This window comes from Tympanuchus pallidicinctus, unplaced genomic scaffold (assembly GCF_026119805.1).
Source record: "Tympanuchus pallidicinctus isolate F22 unplaced genomic scaffold, pur_lepc_1.0 scaffold50, whole genome shotgun sequence".
Taxonomy (NCBI): domain Eukaryota; kingdom Metazoa; phylum Chordata; class Aves; order Galliformes; family Phasianidae; genus Tympanuchus; species Tympanuchus pallidicinctus.
Genome location: NW_026294770.1, coordinates 185,440 through 203,116, shown reverse-complemented (window position 1 = coordinate 203,116; position 17,677 = coordinate 185,440). Strand labels below are relative to the sequence as shown.

Sequence of the window (17,677 nt, the reverse complement as noted above, 5' to 3'; positions counted from 1 at the left end):
CTGGGCGCCTGTGCGCGGCTCGCGGGGTTTGGGCTCTGCGCTTTAGCTGTAGAGGTGTGGAACGGCTGCGAAAACTCCTTCAGTACAGGAGAAAGCAGTTTCTCTCCTGTAGCGTCTCCAGCGACATGGGCAGGAGGAAACGTAGGGAGGCGGGACTTGACGTGGAGCGCCACGCTTCTGAGCCCTTTCCATGCGCTGTACCCGGCGCTGCCGCAGATCCGAAATCCGGCATCGGGAAGGCTAGTGTGCTGCTGCCCGGGAGCGCGGCACCCCGAGAGCTCTCCGAGCCCCGGGTCCCGCAGCTGCTGCTGCCCGTGGTGCTGCTGTCGCCGCTCGAGGAGCCCGAGAAAGGCCGGCAGCGGCGCCGGGACGGGCGGCTGCGAAATTGGCGTTTCAGGCTTTGAATGTGTGGGAAAAGCCGAGAGGGAGCCTGGAGCCAGTCTTCAAGGTGATCCAAAGCCATGCCCGCATCTCTGACGCATCCTCACTGTAAGACCTGTTTTGGGGAGGATTCAGCCAATCCATCCCCACCCCCATCAGCTCTCACACGGTCTGTGTGCAGTGAATCTGTGTGCAGTGAATCGACCCCAGCTGTACATGCTAACATCACTCTCGCCCTCGGCATTATGCCTGGGTGGTTATGGGCATAAAACCTGACTCTGCCACACTGGGTTGGTGTTCAAGGACGACCCCTGTTCCATTAGACAGTCATGGACTCCTCAACTTGTAACAGCACACAGCACACGGCAAGGACATCTTCAGTCTGACTCCACCATTTGACTCCAAAACCACTCTTGCTGTTCCCCCCAGTAACTGGTAATTTCTCCATCCAGTGTGCACAGGACAGAGTGAGATGGTGCAAGGTTAAGAGAAGATTCATGAGGGGGACAGGACAGTCCATGGGGATCAATCACATGGCTCAACCAGATCTGAGGGGCCCTGCTGCTTGCCACTCTCCTATGTTCACCCCTTTCCCTTTATATCCTAACATGAGATAGTATAAGTCTGTCTCACACCAATCCCCATCCATGTCCTGATTCACAGCTGCATCTCTTGCAAAAACCAGGCTTGTCCTTCTGAAACCAGCCTGGTGGCTTCTTGATACCTCATCAGCTGGTGTGAATGGTGAGATTTATTTCTTTCCATCATTTCCATGCACTCCTTTGGTGTCTGCCTCTATATGCTTCTGATTTTCTCTCATCCTGTTCCATAAGATCCTGACATTAACTGTCCTCAATTTTTTCTCTGCCTCTGTAGCCATGTACAGGATGCACTGAGGTTGCTCAGGTATGCTTTACCCTGTGCATAACCAGAATGTCTGCTGCTATTCACTGTGTTGTACTCCATGTATTTAACAGTGGCTTCTGCAGACATTTCCTCTGACACACAGTAGGAAGGAATGAAGGGAATAGAGTTGATATGTTGTTCCCTGGATCCTCGTTCTTCTGCTTATGAAGATGGCTGTGATTGCTGTGAATGGAAAACAGCTGACGCGTTGTTTCCTGCATCCTTGGCTAGACAAGCTTGCTCTGTTGAGCCTTGCATTTAGCAAATGAGAAGCCCTCCCCTTATCCCTGAGGAACTGCAGTAATGGAATCAGCTGGAGTGCACCATGCCCAGCTGAGCTCCGTGTGCCGGAGGGTATAATGTTTTAAATAGAGTTCCATTGTATGACAGGAAGGTGGAGCTGTCTATGGAAAGGTTCTGCACGGTGTGACTTGGCTAAATCCCCTGGTTCTGTTTGATGCTGAAGTAAGATGAGGTTCCCACCACTAGAAGGGAGTTGCTATATATTTGCTGTATGTAAACCTCATCCCATTTTTTTCTTACAAAATCCAACTTAATTTCACACTTTATTGATGTTCCTTTCTTTGGGGATCTGGAAAGTATCCTGAACAACTTCTGCTCCCATACTCTCATCCCCAGAGCAAAATAGGAGGAGGCAAAGGATTTCAGCAGAATTTTCCAGAGAGCAGTGTGAGCTGGGATAAGGTCACACCCAGGAGCTGAGCCACTTCTTGCCAGAAGGGCCCCAAGGAGTCCCTCAGAAGTGACTCAGCATGACATGGTTTGCCTTTGCTGGACTCTTCCAGGGCAGGAGGTGAATCTTTTGTCCAAATGGATTTGTATTGCCCAGAAGTGCTTGAGTCTCTGTTCTAGCCACTCATAGGATGTCTTCAGCAAGGACTCAAGATAGCATGAAGCTGGAAATGAAACTGAACAGCACAGGAAATAAATGTGCTGTCTGTATCAGGAATGTTTTGCATTCGATTGGATTTCCTCAGAAAATATTATAGTTGTCTTTTCCCCTCAGAGATCTCTATTAGTGCCCTTCAAAACCAGCCTCAAGTGACCTGCTTGCCTCTCTACAATTCTTGGCCTATACATGAAGGTCCTGTGCCAACGTTGCTGTAGGAATGATTCTTGTCTGTTCCTGCTGCTCCCCACACTCAATGTCTACTCTGGGAGTGATTTTATTTCATTCTTCAGACTCATTAAATATTTGCAGCACCCTTTGTTGTGTCCTTTCCTGCTTCTGAAATGCATGGAATTGGGGAACCACAGCATAGCCTGAGGTAGAACAGACAAACAGACAGAAGTCTGTGCCTCCATCACCTTTCTCCACACAAGCTTAAAAGAATTCTTAACCACAGTTGTCTATTCTTTTATTCTTAACCACAGTCTCAATTCCAACACACTGTTATTTCAAGAAATCTCCTAAAAAACATGGGCTATGATGTGATGAAAGCACAAGTGGAGAATGCTTTCTGGTGAGTGAAAGTAGAGGGGGCAGGGAGAACTCTGAAGATGATGCCAATGTTAGAAGCTATAATGAAAAACAGAGCATTTTGGAAAATGAGGATCAGCGCAATCGAGTTCCTGTCCCAACGCCCAGGCTCTGAACAGACCCAGCAGCACAGGAGAAATGGACAACGATATTCCTAGCATTATGCAATATACTGTATACATAAATTGAAGAGCAAAACTGAGAAGACCAGACATTCAGAGATTCACAGATGACTGGGTGGCCAGCAGGGAAAAGGAGGTGATAGGTGATCGTCCCCCTCTACTCATCTCTTGTGAGGCCTCACCTGCAGTTCTGTGTCCAGGCCTCGAGGCTCCAGTACAGGAAGGACGTGGAGCTCCTAGAGTGGGTCCAGAGGAGGGTCACTAAGATGACCAGGGGGCTGGAGCACCTCTGCTATGAGGAAAGCTTGAGGGAATAGGGCTTGTTTAGCTTGGAGAAGAGAAGGCTCCAGGGAGACCTCATTATGGCCTTCCAGTACTTGTAGGGAGCATATAAACAGGAGGGGGATGCTTGTTTATGAGAGTGGTACGACAAAGGGGAGAGAGGGGAGCTTTAGGTTAGATACTAGGAGGAAGTTTTTCACACAGAGGGTGATGATGCACTGGAACAGGTTGCCAAGGAGGCTGTGGATGCCCCATCCCTGCAGGCATTCAAGGCCAGGCTGGATGTGGCTCTGGGCAGCCTGGGCTGCTGGTTGGCGACCTGCACACAGCAGGGGGGTTGAACTTTGATGATTATTGTGGTCCTTTTCAACCCAGGTCATTCTATGATTCTATGAATCTATGATTCTACGACACTGTCTTTCACCTAGAAACAGAAATACTTCTCCTCATGACACAGCAATTCTCCAGTTTGCAGAACAGTGATATACCAGATCTCCATGAAGATGAACTTACTAAGGAAGATATAGAATGTTATACTCAGGTGCCTTTCAATTCATACACTGACAAAGGAGAGGCCATTCCCGTCAAGATTAGGAGAGGCATGGGAAAGGTAATGACAAACAGGACCACATGCCACCTGGGATGGTCAATGTAAGCTCAGAAGAATCATTTTCATCACTGACTCTGCCATGCCTCTACATTTTCTGGGTCATTGCAGTTTTGTCAAAGCCATTGCCTCAGACGCAGTGTCATCACATCCCTCCCACTAGTCTCACTATGTATCTATTTTAACCGTTCTCTCCCTGTTGCTGCATTTTCTGACAAACAGCCCACAGAAAATAAATAATACAGCAATGCACTCACAAAAGCAGAGCCTCACATGGAAACACAACTCACACATCTCACACACACACAGTATCTCACACGCAACTCGGGTACATGTGTGCACTCGTTGCCCGTGCTCATGCACAGCTGGAGAGGCAGGAGCAGAGGCCATATGGAGCTGACTGAGGAGACACTGGGGACCTTTCTGGAAGGGCAAGGCTGCAGTGCTCCGAGCAGGACAAGGCTCCAGATGAGCTGACATCACAGTTTGCAGATGTTCAGGGATGGCCCAGTGAGAGGAGCCCAAGGAGGTCATGCGATTTCACCACAGTACAGTGGGATGAGGAAGAGAATTGAAACCAGACATCCAGGCCACCTCCTTGGAATATGAACACATGAGACCACTGGAATGGGTTGGGACGGAGAAAAAGAGGAAGACATGGCAGACCTGCATGCAGGGAAGCCTCAGGCCAGCATCACTTGCCTGAGAAGGATCCATCTCAGCACTTGAGCTGAGTCCTCTGCCATCACTCACTCATTCCTGGCCCAGAAGTCCTGGGGCCTCTCAATCCCAGCACTCAGAAGAAGCCTGCATGACGGAATGGTTGTGGCATAAGCCAGGGAATGAACAAGCAGCATGAAGGGAAGCAGCCACACAGCTCATGTCAGTGACTGTTTTCCATTCATCAGTAATTCCACAGAAAATTGCCACTTCCATGAAGGCTATGCTTGCACCTGGGGCAGGGCAGGGTCTCCATTAAAGGCAGCTCGATTCCTTCACCCTCTAATCAACATCTCTCACCTCTTTCTTCCTGGTATCCACATGAGTCTGAAGCCCTTCTCCCACGTCCTTTGCTGATCATGCCTGTGTGGGGCTTGGCTGAGATGGATTTTCCACTGGGAGAGACAGCAGCCTTGTTGCATCTGGCCAGGCTTTTCACATCACTCCTGGATAAAATGAAGGCAATTTTTTACCTCTGTCTTCATTTTTATAGGTCCATAAGCATCTTTCTTCAGATGAATTTCTGGGAGTCCAGGGATTGTTTAGCGTGCAAAAGTCGAAGAGGGGACCATATCAGTGCTTATAAATACCAAAAGGGAGGGTGTCAAGAGGATGGAACCAAGATCTTTTCAGTGGTGCCCAGTGTGGGAAAAGGCACCAACTCGTACACAGGAATCTCCATCTGAACATGGAAAAGACCTTCTTTACTTTGAGCGTGAAAAAGCAGAGCACTGGAACCAGGTGCCCAGAGAGATTTTGGAAACTCCTTCTCAGCAGATAATGAGAGCCCAACTGGTTGCTTTCCTGCTCAGCCTGATCTAGGGAACGTGCTTTAGCATGGCAGTTGGACTGGATGATGTCCAGGTGTCCATTCCAACCCCTACAATCCAGTGATTCTGTGACTCTACCAGCCAGCTAAAATGGCTCCTTGGTGTGCTCCTGGGAGTTTCATGGACTGCTCCTCCTATGTCCCTGTGCTCTGCTTTCTCCTCAGTCTCTCCCACGTACAACTTCAGCACTGACCCACGTCCTGCTGTAGCCACTGCCTGCCATGCCCAGTCCCAGCCATTCCTGCCTTCTGGCCTGACCCCCTTGGTCAAAAGCTGCAGTGACACAGTGCTACAACTCCACTGTCATACCTGTACCCCCACCTGTGATAGTGGTCCTCTCTGCCCCCTTCCACAGCTCCTTCCTGCAGAGCACTGCTGTGAGATCCTCCACCTCTGCTGCCTTTGGCAGTATCCTCAGCAGTGATGGAGACAGTCACTGGGTACAGTGAACTCTCCTGCATTGCCAGATGCTCCATGGATGGCTGTGCTAAAGCCACTGACGAGGGACCAGGCCACGTCCCCTCTGAACCCCGAAGGTGTGCTGAATGGAGGACTGAGATCCTGGCCATGGATGTCAGAAAGGCTGAGTGTCCAGTGCTCCTTCTAAAAACAGAGCATCTAGGGCTCACTGGAAACATGAATAAAGCCTAATTTTCCTGTCTTCTACACTCTCTTCCCTTTCTTCTACGGTTGTAAACCTGAAGACCCCAAAAGCCTTCTTGGGATTCTGCTGGCTGCTCTCCCTCTGTGAGGCAGTCAGGTAGCTTCTCGGTGGAATTTCTGCAACAGATGATGGGCACAAGATTCTGTCAGCTCCTGGTAACTGTCTGCACTGATAAGGTAATCTCAAAGTGAGATCATTGGTCTCTTCAAAGTCGTTATGGTTGTCTTCATCCCAACCTTTGCCTGCATATGATACTTTTTTTGTGGTAGTCTCATTTAGCCAAGGAAGAAAGGCAATCTTTGTTGTCAGGGGATAAGGTGAGGACGTGAAGGGGCACTTTCAGTTTCTGGAGAAATGGAGAGATGTGGATTTGATAGATGTTGAACTCAGTGGAAAAGGAATGGCTCGGATGGTTGCAGTTGAGAGGAAGTGTCTGCCCTGGCTTCTCTAGCAATGTCAGAGTCCAGTGGACACTGGAAAGTCCAGTGTCTACCATTACTCTCTTCTACTGACTTTTAACATCAGTTCTGTTAATAATCCATTTTCCTCAAAGATTTCTTTTAGTTAGACCTACAAAGAATCTGGTCTGACCTACTTTTGATTTTTTGCACCCCTCTTTGATGCAGCAACAAAGAAATGGTCCTGTGATACCCAGGTGGATTTATCTTCTGATGAGAAAAATGGAAATGGAACAGTCAAGTCTTCCGGGAGCCATATTTTATTTTTCTCTTCTGAGACAGGTAATGGAACCATCAACAATTCATGATGCTCCAGAATTAACTCTTTAACTCCCAGTGCACAACACGATGATATGATACGGAACACCGAAAGCAGAAATCATAAAACCATGACTGCCCCTCTGCACTGAACCAGGCTGACTTCACTTGCCTCCTCTAGACTTGATCACCACTGCAGCTGAGTCATCAGCCTTACCACTGCAATTCTGCCCTATGAATCTTTGAGCCTTTAATCACAGCACTTCAAGGAATCCTTCTCATCCTAATGAGAAGGGTTAGCTTGCATTGAAGGATAGCTAGTCAGAAAATTATGGCCAGTATCAACTGTGCCTGTGGACCTGCAGCGATGAAGAACCAGTATAAAAGGCAGCCCAGTTCCCAACTCTGAGATCCATTTCTCTTGCCTTCTCCTTGTTGGGAACCAGGTAAGTGTGAAGCCCTCTCTCCTCCTCTTGCCTCAAGAGAAATGTTGTCAGATAGTGGAGCTCCATGCTATGGGAGATGATGGATGAGATAATGTCAGCTCAGAGAGTGCTTGGAACAGCTCTCAGGGCTTTAGATTTATACAGTCTGTGAGTGTCTCCCTGGGTCTCACTGCTCTTAGTTCAGCCCCGGCTTAATCAAGGAGTGAGACCCGCTGTCCCAAGCTGCTTCTCCATCCTTAGCAGTTCCCTTGGCTCCTTTGTGAGAGGCTATCCAGGCTGTCCCTCACATCTTCTCGTTTCCTTCTACATTCTATCCCTCTCTCCCAGGTGCACCTCCAGTCCCAAGTCATGTCCTGCTACTCCCAGTGTGTGCCATGCCAGCCCTGCGGCCCGACCCCTCTGGCCAGCAGCTGCAATGAGCCCTGTGTCAGGCAGTGCCAGAACTCCACCATCGTCATTGAGCCCTCTCCCGTGGTGGTGACCCTGCCCGGACCCATCCTCAGCTCCTTCCCGCAGAACACCGTTGTGGGCTCCTCCACCTCCGCTGCTGTTGGCCGCATCCTCAGCTCTGAGGGCGTGCCCATCACCTCGGGGGGCTTTGACTTGTCCGGCTTGGGCAGCCGCTCCTGTGGCAGAAGGTGCCCGCCCTGCTGAAGCCGCTGGCCGTGGACCTGGAAAAATTCTTCCATGAGCCACAAACACGTTGCTGGATCACCTGACCAAGCTCAGCTCCTCAAGCAAATGCTGACAGCTGGAGGCAATCCTGGGTTTTCCGAAAACAGCTCATGTCTCTTTTTCATTTCCTCTATTTCCATTTTCTTCCCTTCCCTCCCCTCCCTTCCACCTTCTTTTTTTTTTTTTTTTTTTTTTTTTTTTTCCCTTCTCCTGCTATGGGCAATGAGGCTTTTGAGAACCAACACAATCCCTGCTACAAGGAAGACACTGGCCCTGCATACACTCCAACAAGGGACTGGATGAATCCTGTAGTCTGGAGCCTCTGCTCAGTGTGACGTCATTTTCCTCTGTAAACATTCATTAAAGATTTCTGCATCTCATTTCAGCTTTTGATTTTTCTTTCTATCGTGTATAGTCTCCAGAGCAGCCAAGGGAGAATGGTTCTGCTCTTGGTTGGTATAAGATGGGTGTTTAAGGAGACCATTCTCCATTCCCAGAAGAATGGGAGGCTGTGACACACTGCAGAGGCTACTCTCTTGGACGCTGCCCCTTGCAGCTGAACAAGATATCCCTGGCGATGGCAGACCTGTGCCTGAACGCGGTTGTATTTACATCTTCACACTCACAAAGGCACATGCAAAAAATGCATGCACAGAAGTAGAAGCTCATGTACTCTTCAGGTACATGTGAGCACCTGTCATCCACACTCACATCAAGCACAGACACGGCCGAAGAGGCGGGCGCTGAGGTCATGGGGAGCTGACTGAGGAGACTTTTGTGGCAGGGCAAGGCTGCAGTGCTGTGAGCAGATAAAGGCTCCTGATGAGCTGCCAGCACACTTTGCAGATGTGCAGGGCAACCCAGTGAGAGGAGTCCTAGGAGGTCAAGCAATTCCTCCATAGGGCAGCAGGATGAGGAACAGAAAGGAAACCCAGCAGTCCAGCCCACCTCACTGTTGTTCTTGCTTTATGGTTTTTGTTCTTGGCATTCCACATCGTGACTTCATGCAGAGCACTGGGACTCAAAGAGTTACTGCTGCCGTCCTGTGGATTGCTGACAGTGCCTCAATACCTGAGTACCTGAGATGAGAAGAACTACAGCTCCCAGAACACTTCACCATTGTGTTTCTGTTTTCCATTCAGAAGGAAAGATAAAACTGCTTGGGAGTGCTGGGATGTCTTTCCGATCATCTCCGTGGTGTGTGCACCCTAGCCATCTCCCCTTCAGCATTAGAGCAAGATCTTTTTTTTTGTACACTGTCCTTTTTTCATTTATTTGATTTATTCACTTCCATTCCAATGATAATGTACCACATTGTGTTACCTTGCATTCCACTAGGATATTTCCTCAATTTGTTTCCTCACTAGACACATTGCAGAAGTTCTGCTTTCAGGCCCCTCTCCTTCCTGGTTCTCATATGTGGTGTGTTGGGGAAGGAGGAGAGGATAGAAGATGGGACAGAATTGTGAGAATGTCCGTCTGGTGTCAAACAGCCCATGCTGTCAGTCCTGCTGTTCCCCACAAATACATGGCGTGCAGCCCTGCCACAGACCCAGCTGAGTTTGATTCGATTTGGGATCAATGAATCACGGCTGCTATGGGTGCAGCGCTCGTTTCTGTGGAGACCTCAGGGCGGCGCACCCCGGTCAGGATGGAGTTTGGCGGCCATGCAGGCAGCGCCCCCTGCGGGCCCGGACGGCACTGTGCCCCCGCCCCGCCCCAAGCGGTTCGTGCCCGGCCGCAGCCCCGGCTTCGCTTCCGTGCGCCCACGGCGCAGTAATACAGCGCCGCGTCCCCGAGCCGGGGCCGGGCGAGACACAGGGCGCTGGAGCGGCGGTCTGCCGACACCCACAGCTGCCCCTCCGGGTCCGGCACCTCCTTGGAGCCTTTAAAAGCGCTGACGAGGAATGCGGGTCCTCGGCCCGGGAGCTGACGGTACCATTGGATGTTGTCGTCGGTCTGTATGTTGGGGTGTGAGCAGGTGATGTTGATGCCGGTGCCCTCGCTGGTCTCTGCCGCCGGCTCCTGCTGCACCTGGGCTCTGCTCACAGCCACTGCCGAGAAGAGAAGCAGCAGCAAACTCAAAAAATCCATTTTCTCTCCCAGAAATTTCATGAGGGAGGAGAGAGAGGTGCACGAGGTCAGAAAGATGCTAATCGTACAGAGGCGTTCGCGGCCCCTTCCCCCCGTAGCCTCGCAGTGCGGCCCCGCCGGCGGCAGCCCCGCGCACCCAGGAGCACCGCGGCCAGCCCCGCCAGCCCCGCGGCCCCGCACTGCCGCATCCCGCCGCTCCGCCGCCCGCGCCGCGCTGCCCCCGCCAGCCCCGGCTCTGCTCCGCCCGCGCCGCCTCCTCCCCGCCGCCGCCGCCAGCTCCGCCCCGGGCTGCTCCAAACCGCCTCGCTCTGTTTCGGATGTCTCTTAGTTGCATCTGAAGACATTTGCTCCGAAGCACGTTGTGGAGGAAAGACTGAATGGATTCCATCTCGTCTGTCGGTTCCCAAATCCACTTTCTTCCTCCGTCTAAAGATGTGTTTCATCAGTGTTGTTCTTTCCTTGCTATGAGGGCCATTCCTCAATGTCATGACTCCTGAGAAATATCAGAGAGCAGCATCACAATGACATCTATCAATCACATGCCCTTGAAGGCAGCCCATCTCGAGGACACAAGCATGTCCATCTGGATGAAGTGCTCATAAGGTTTTGTTCCTCTTTTGGGAGTACTGGTATGTTTCTATGATGTCCGTGAATAAGGATCAGGGATTTTGTAGGTCCTACTAAAAGAGTTGGAATGAAAATGGAGGAAAAAGAAGCATTAATGATGTCACATTGACATTTACTTAAATGACATTACAGGACATTTACTTTTTACTACTTTGTCCATCTTTAACATCTCTTCCAACACAAACCATACTATGGTTACCTTTTTTGCACGCAGAGTGTGTGCACAGTGCAGATAAACATACTTGCTTTTACAACTACACTGTTGTTATGGAGTTTGATTGCATAAGACAATTAGCTTCTCCAGAAAGGGCCACTCTGGGAAGGTCCACTCTGCAGGGAATTTGGGCAAATGACAGAGAACAAAGAAGCAATCTGCATGGGACTGCAAAGAGGCCACAGTCTCCTTGGTCACTTTTCATTCCTCTCAAGCCACAGCCATCGGTCCCTGCCGGAAGAGGACGCTGGGCTGCAGATGTCTGTGTGCTCAGGGAAGCAGCGCTGCCAGGAGAGCTGAGGGCCCCTTCCCCAGAGCTCCGCCTCCAGCACACACACCTCCTCCCTCCCTGGGGTTGTTGCACGGCCAAGGAAGCTCCCTGCACCAGGGTGTCCTGCACAGCACAGAGGTACAGGGCGCTGTCAGACAGCTCGACTTCTGCCAGCCGCAGCAGGCTGTATTTCCCGGTGGTGTTCAGCCACGTGGTGAAACGGCCGTTCTGCTTGGAGCCTGCTGCTGCCTGATATGTGACCAGCTGGGGAGCTTGGCCTTTCTTCTGCTGGTACCAAAATAAGCCATAAATGTTAGCTGCCTGGTATGTGCAGGTGGTCTGGAAGGTGTTTCTCTCCTGCACTGTGACCTGTCCTTCTTGCTGGCTGACAATGGTCTGCCCCACGGCACCTGGAAGAAGAAAGCAAAGGTGAGCAGCTCTGCAGGGAAGGTTCCAGGCTGCCACCATGGAATGGATACAAAACAGCAGGAGAGAAGGCTCCCTCTCCTTTGTCCAGCAGAAAGCTGTTGAGGTCTGGGCATATGAAGGTGGTTTTGGAAGAGCTCTGAGCTTCTGGTCCAGAGCAAATCCTGTGCTGTATCCCTGAGAGGAACATGGAACAGCTGTCATGGCTGTGGAGGGTGAGGGACCCATGGAGCTCTAGGGAAAAGATGCATCCTGGTTCCCCATCCTTGTCAACTTGGAGTGCTCCTAAGTCCCTGAACTATACACAGAGATGAGATACAGAGTGATGAGAGTGATATTTGGCTGTTCCTTTCTTATGGTGAGGATGAAATGTAGGACTGCGATCTCTGGGAGTGGGAGCAGGTGGGTCTGAAGAAAACAACAGAGAAACAAGGAGAGAGAAGGGCAGAGAAAAACAGGAGGGTCCTCAGGTCTCTCTTCTCCATCTTCCCTGTTGTCATTTCCAACAGCAGTAGTATTTTGAGAGATCTGGAGGAAAACCTCAAAAATCAGTCAGCATTTGCCCAAGGTTTATTGTTACTCAGGAGCTGTTTGCCACAAAGCCCAGCGAGGCTGGTGAGCGCTTTGTGGGGAGAAGATGGGTGCCTTGACTAAAAGCCAGCACTTACCCAGCAGTTGTCCCAGGAAGGCAGTGAGGACGAGAGAGCTGCGGTGCATGCTGAGACCGAGCCTCCTGTTTGTGAGTGAGCAAGAGGCAGAAAACCACCTCCCAGCCCCAAGACGACAGAGCTGCCGGAAATGACTCTGCTGGCTGCACAGGCAGGGCACTCACTGCCATAGCAACACCTACAGGTAACAACACCAGTTCTCTTATAAGCCCGAAGCTCAGAGCCAAGCCCTGTTCCTCCTCTCAGGCTAATCAGGACTGCAGTTCCCCAGTGGAAGCACACACCTTCACCCACTGGCTCACAAGCACTCCCACAATCACAGCCCATCAGTGTGAGCAAGGGCCCTCAGCTCATCCAATACCCCTGCCTGGAGCCTGGCATCCCTTACCCTGCATGTGGTCTCCTCCTTTGCTCAGGATTGGCCAGTCTGCTGTTTGCTGGTCAACAACAAGTGGGTGCAGTCACCTACTTGTAACTCGCTTTAAACTGAGAAGGGACTTGATCCACAGCCTTCATGAGCTAGTAGCTGCCACAGCCAACACACATTTCAGTGGCCTCTGCTGAAGCACCTCACTGCCAGCGGCCCTGAATCTTCTCACACAAATTCATTGTCTCAAAACAGTGCCTTTTTGCGGGCCACTTTGAGGTGTCCGTGACCTCGACATGCCGAGCTCATGAAGGTGTGCAGCTGGAACGCCTTTCTCCGGAAGATGCCGAGCGGTGCGAAGGACGCGTTCCACGTCAGCACTGCCAGCTCGGCGGCGCCGGGAGGGAGGAGCGGCAGCGCCCCCTGCGGGCCCGGACGGCACTGTGCCCCCGCCCCGCCCCAAGCGGTTCGTGCCCGGCCGCAGCCCCGGCTTCGCTTCCCGTGCGCCCACGGCGCAGTAATACAGCGCCGCGTCCCCGAGCCGGGGCCGGGCGAGACACAGGGCGCTGGAGCGGCGGTCTGCCGACACCCACAGCTGCCCCTCCGGGTCCGGCACCTCCTTGGAGCCTGTAACGGCGCTGACGAGGAATGTAGGGGCTCGGCCCGGTAGCTGACGGTACCATTGGATGTTATTGGCCTGTATGCTGGGGTGTGAGCAGGTGATGTTGATGCTGATGCCCTCGCTGGTCTCTGCCGCCAGCTCCTGTTGTACCTGGGCTTTGCTCACAGCCGCTGCCGAGAAGAAAAGAAGAAGCAAACTCAGAAAATCCATTCTCTCCAAAACGCAAAATTCCCAAACCACGATTTTCATGGACGAGTAGAGAGGTGCACGAGGTCGGAGTGAAGCCGGACGGACAGAGGCTACAGCGGCCCGGCTCCCTCGCCAGCCCCGCAGTACGGCCCCGCGCACTCAGGAGCACCGCGGCCAGCCCCGCCAGCCCCGGCTCTGCTCCGCCCGCGCCTCCTCCTCCCCACCGCCGCCGCCAGCTCCGCCCCGGGCTGCTCCAAACCACCTCGCTGTCTTTCGGATGTCCGGCAGTGGCATCTACAGACATCTACTCAAAAACACATCGTTGAAGAATTGAGTGGGGTACAATTTACCAGTAGTTCCCTGATTTCCCTTTCTCAATCTTTCCTATGTACGAGGACCATGCTTCAACTGTCAGAACTCCTGAGCAATGACAGAGAGCTGCATCGCAATGACATTACTCAACCAGAAACCACTGGATGCATCTTTTGTCATCTCATGCACAGAAGTATGCCCAATTTTCATGATGAAAATATAGGAAAAAGAAGCTTTCATTATGTTAGACTTAACTGCTCATTATTTCTGCTGTCCCATGGTCCAATGGACATACAATCTCCTTAGCTGTCTTTTTGCCACCAGATAGGACACTTTTCTCGCTATGCCTTCCCAGCGACTTTTCATCTCAGATGGAGCTGTGGTCTTTCTGACGGCATCTCTGCATCCTCTTCTGAAGCTGCATGTCTGTGACTAAAGCAAGGGCCTCTTTCCTGTTCCAGGTTATCACCACCTTCCAGTCTCAACCATCTTAACTGTCTCTCTCGATGGCCTGTTTGCCATGGTCATGATGTGCCATGCCATCCTTGCTTTGTGATGTTCAGGCTCCAGTCTTAGACTGTAAATCAATCGACCATGAATCACTCTAAGACTCAAATTGGAGTGTCAGGAAGCAGAAATTCTTTATTTTTGGTGCTGGATGCATGGGGGATGAGCTCTACCTATCATGAATATGTCACACAAGAGATATGCAACTTACATTCATTACTAATGTTGCACATGCAAACATGTTCCCAGATGGTGCACAGATTTTCCACATTTCCCCACAAAATCATGAACAAAGGGTTCCACCTTGTCACACGCGTTCAGCCTCTTTGTGATGGTGGTCCCACAGCCTTCTGCATGAAGTCAGTAATCTTCGTCACTGTGTTCACTGCATGAACCCTGTCCTCACCATTGCTCAGTTAGCTCCTTGCCTTGATCACACAACAATTGCATTCACAATATTAGCTGAATTGAAGTGGAACTTCCAATATCTACTTAATTCAAGAACTTAGGTAGATCATTGGCACAAGACCTCAAATTCTTCCTGTTTCCTAAACAGACTCCAGAGTATCCATCGAGGAGCATTGGCAAGCTGGACAATATTGCCACAACTTGTATCACTAAGAAAAATATAGACATATGTGAAGGTGGTCAAACACTGGATCAGGCTTCCTGTGGATGTGGATGATGCCCTGTGCTTGTCAGGGTTGACAGACATTTTGATAATGCTTTCATGAGCATGCTTTTCCTTGTGGTTAGCACTAACGACGTCAGAAAGTTGAACCTGATGATATTTGAAGGTGCCTTGCAGTTCCTTTCCTCTCCATTAGCTCTGTTAGCAGGAAGACACAGATTAACAGAATCTTTTGGTATCCTGAAGTGCCCCTGATGTGACCAGAACACGTGTTGTTGCATGGAACACACATGTCACACAAACAGCTGCTCATGCACATACGTGTGGAATCATGCAAAACCTCTGTACCCAGGCAACTGAAAAAATCCAGCACACAGGCTCTAGTTGTCTTTTCACACCAATGCCTGACAATCACGTTGATATCTTTTGCCTCTTCTGGATTCTTCCAACATGTGAACCGAGTGTTCTGCCCACACTGATGTGCGCTGCCTGGAAACGCTTGGGTTTTTCTTCCTGCCACTCAACAGATGCCTTCCATGAGCAATGGGAGTGACATAAATCAGGATGTGAGAAGTAGCAGCAGAGGAAAAATAACACACAGTCCATAACATTAGCTGGGATGTTTTGCATTCAAAAGTTTCTTGTCATAAAATAATCACTGCTGCAAGGGATGCCTCTGGTAATGGGGCAGCTTGGGTCCACTATAAAAGCCAGCCCAGCTCCTTGCAACTCATCCACTTCTCCTGCCTCCTTCTTTCTGGGAACCAGGTGAGTGTGTGAAGATTCTTCCTTCTGCAAACAGAGTTTTGAGCTCAGTGGAACTCTCAGCTGTTATTAGCTGTGTTCCGTGCCTGACTCTGCTTGTCATGAGAGAGGTGAGGAGAATGTTTGTCATGAGAAGAGGGTAGGACTGTAAGGAGATGGCATGTGGGCTAGGGTCTAGGTAGTAGCTGAATATGTTCCAGTGGCTTTCATTGGGCTCTGTCAGGATGAGACCAAGAATCCCATCGACATCCCTGAACTGTTTTCATTTCCCAGCACTGCATGTACATTGATTTCCTCATAGTGCGATGCTAGGCTGGTCCTCACGCATCCCCATGTTCTGCTTCCAAACAGGTGCACCTCCATCCCTGAGACATGTCCTGCTGTGACCAGTGCCAGCCGTGCCAGCCCTGCGGCCCGACCCCTCTGGCCAGCAGTTGCAATGAGCCCTGTGTCAGGCAGTGCCAGAACTCCACCATCGTCATCCAGCCCTCTCCCGTGGTGGTGACCCTGCCCGGACCCATCCTCAGCTCCTTCCCGCAGAACACCGCCGTGGGCTCCTCCACCTCCGCTGCTGTTGGCCGCATCCTCAGCTCTGAGGGCGTGCCCATCACCTCGGGGGGCTTTGACCTCTCCTGCATTTCCAACCGCAGCTGTGGCAGAAGGTGCCCCCCCTGCTAAAGGTGCTGGACGCTGACCCAGACAAGGACCTCCAGGAATGCTGAACATGGCACTGGACAGAAAAGGAGACGTGTTGCTGTTTTTACTCTGCAGTACAGGCTCATAGTGAACAATGTGGCCACTCTGTTAACATGCAGAGTCTACTGATATACTTTGTTGCTCACTCTTCCTATCTGGTTTTTTTTTTTTTTTTTTTTTGTCTTTTCCATTCAGAAATCTCTGTTAGTACCCCCAAAAATGAATCCTGGCTGGCTGCTCATCTCCCAGAGCAAAAACTCTGGGCTAGGAAGTATAGCTCTGTGGCAATGTAAAGTGGAATGAAGGGGAACAGATTCTTATCTGCTCCTGTTGCTCACAGCACACATGGCCTCTGCTTGGGGTGACATCATTTCTCTCCTCAGACTCATTAAACACTTTATGCATCCCTTAACGTTTCCTTCTCTGTTAGTGTTTGTTTGTTTGTTTGTTTCTTTTCTTTTTCCTTTTTTTTTTTTTTTTTCTTTTTTTCCCCATAAACAGAGAATGCTAAGGAAGAAAGGGATGTCTTTGATGGGAGCAAGCTAGGGAGATTCCATCAGTCCTCTGGATTTTGGAGGTCAGTGTACAGTGCAGACCATCATTTTTTCAAGCACACTCTCTTGAAGGAGAGGAAGACATTGCTAAATGCTCCTCCATCACCAGTGACCATCAGTCCCTGCCTTGCTGTGTTTCTCCTCACACAGGTCTCCCTGAACACTGAGTGCATCAAGTGAATGGAGACCTCCACAAATGACACCCACAAGAGGGGATCTCTGTGCACTGAGGAGGCCCAGTGAAGACAGAAGTCCCACACGCTCTGGGGAAATCTATTCATCCTGCTTTGTGAGGAGCAGAGCTGGGGAATGAGACTCAGAGGAAGGTGTTCTCAAAGGCCATCAAGAACTGGGAAGGCATGGTTTATCTTGGGTTTGGCCCTCTGTCTCTATTCCACTTTCCCACGTGTCTCGCTGCAATTTATAGGAGGGAGAGGAGGTTATTTCAATATCTGTACACCGTGGGATGTGTGATTAAGAAACAACGGTTCAAATGTTGGTCCGACCAGTTTATTACAAATCTTAATTAGGGAAATTCAGAAGGGGAGGATGGACATTATTATGAATTAGGGTAATGGGAAAGGGAAGGAGGGCGATAGAAAAGATTGGAAAGAAGAAGCACGTAGTCTATGTAGGCAGCAAGAGGGAGACAGTCACCACCATGGATCCAGCGAGGTTCGTAGTTCAGTCTTTGATCTTCAGTAGCGGTGGGTCATCAGGCATTGCTGTTCTGTTGACAACGATGACAACCATGGCGATGATGGCCCCCTTTCAATGGTTTCAAAGCGGTTGAGTCAGCTGTCTTTGGAGTGACAGCTCAAATCCAAAGTGGTTGAGTCAGCTCTCCTTGGAGTGGCAGCTTCTGGCTCTGGGATCTCAGCAGA

At 50.7% G+C, this 17,677-nt stretch overlaps 1 protein-coding gene, 2 pseudogenes and 1 gene segment (V, D, J or C); 2 read left to right on the top strand and 2 right to left on the bottom strand.

Moving 5' to 3' along the window:
- Positions 1-17,677, top strand: part of LOC128091739 (feather keratin Cos1-1/Cos1-3/Cos2-1-like) — a 90,480-nt pseudogene that overhangs the window by 36,040 nt on the left and 36,763 nt on the right.
- Positions 7,378-8,009, top strand: LOC128091732 (feather keratin Cos1-1/Cos1-3/Cos2-1-like). The gene has a single exon (XM_052704995.1). It carries the CDS (start codon positions 7,524-7,526, stop codon positions 7,827-7,829), a length of 306 nt encoding a protein of 101 aa, XP_052560955.1. The 5' UTR covers positions 7,378-7,523; the 3' UTR covers positions 7,830-8,009.
- LOC128091712 (T cell receptor alpha variable 4-like) lies at positions 9,078-9,997 on the bottom strand (annotated as a pseudogene).
- LOC128091722 (T cell receptor alpha variable 1-2-like) overlaps positions 10,215-17,677 on the bottom strand; it is a 103,122-nt gene continuing 95,659 nt past the window's right edge. The window contains 1 exon segment of the V gene segment in view: positions 10,215-10,437. Coding sequence covers positions 10,407-10,437 — 31 coding nt within the window.

Bases quoted from the DNA above. Each gene is read 5' to 3' on its own strand.
- LOC128091732 (XM_052704995.1), top strand. From the start codon at position 7,524: ATGTCCTGCTACTCCCAGTGTGTGCCATGCCAGCCCTGCGGCCCGACC.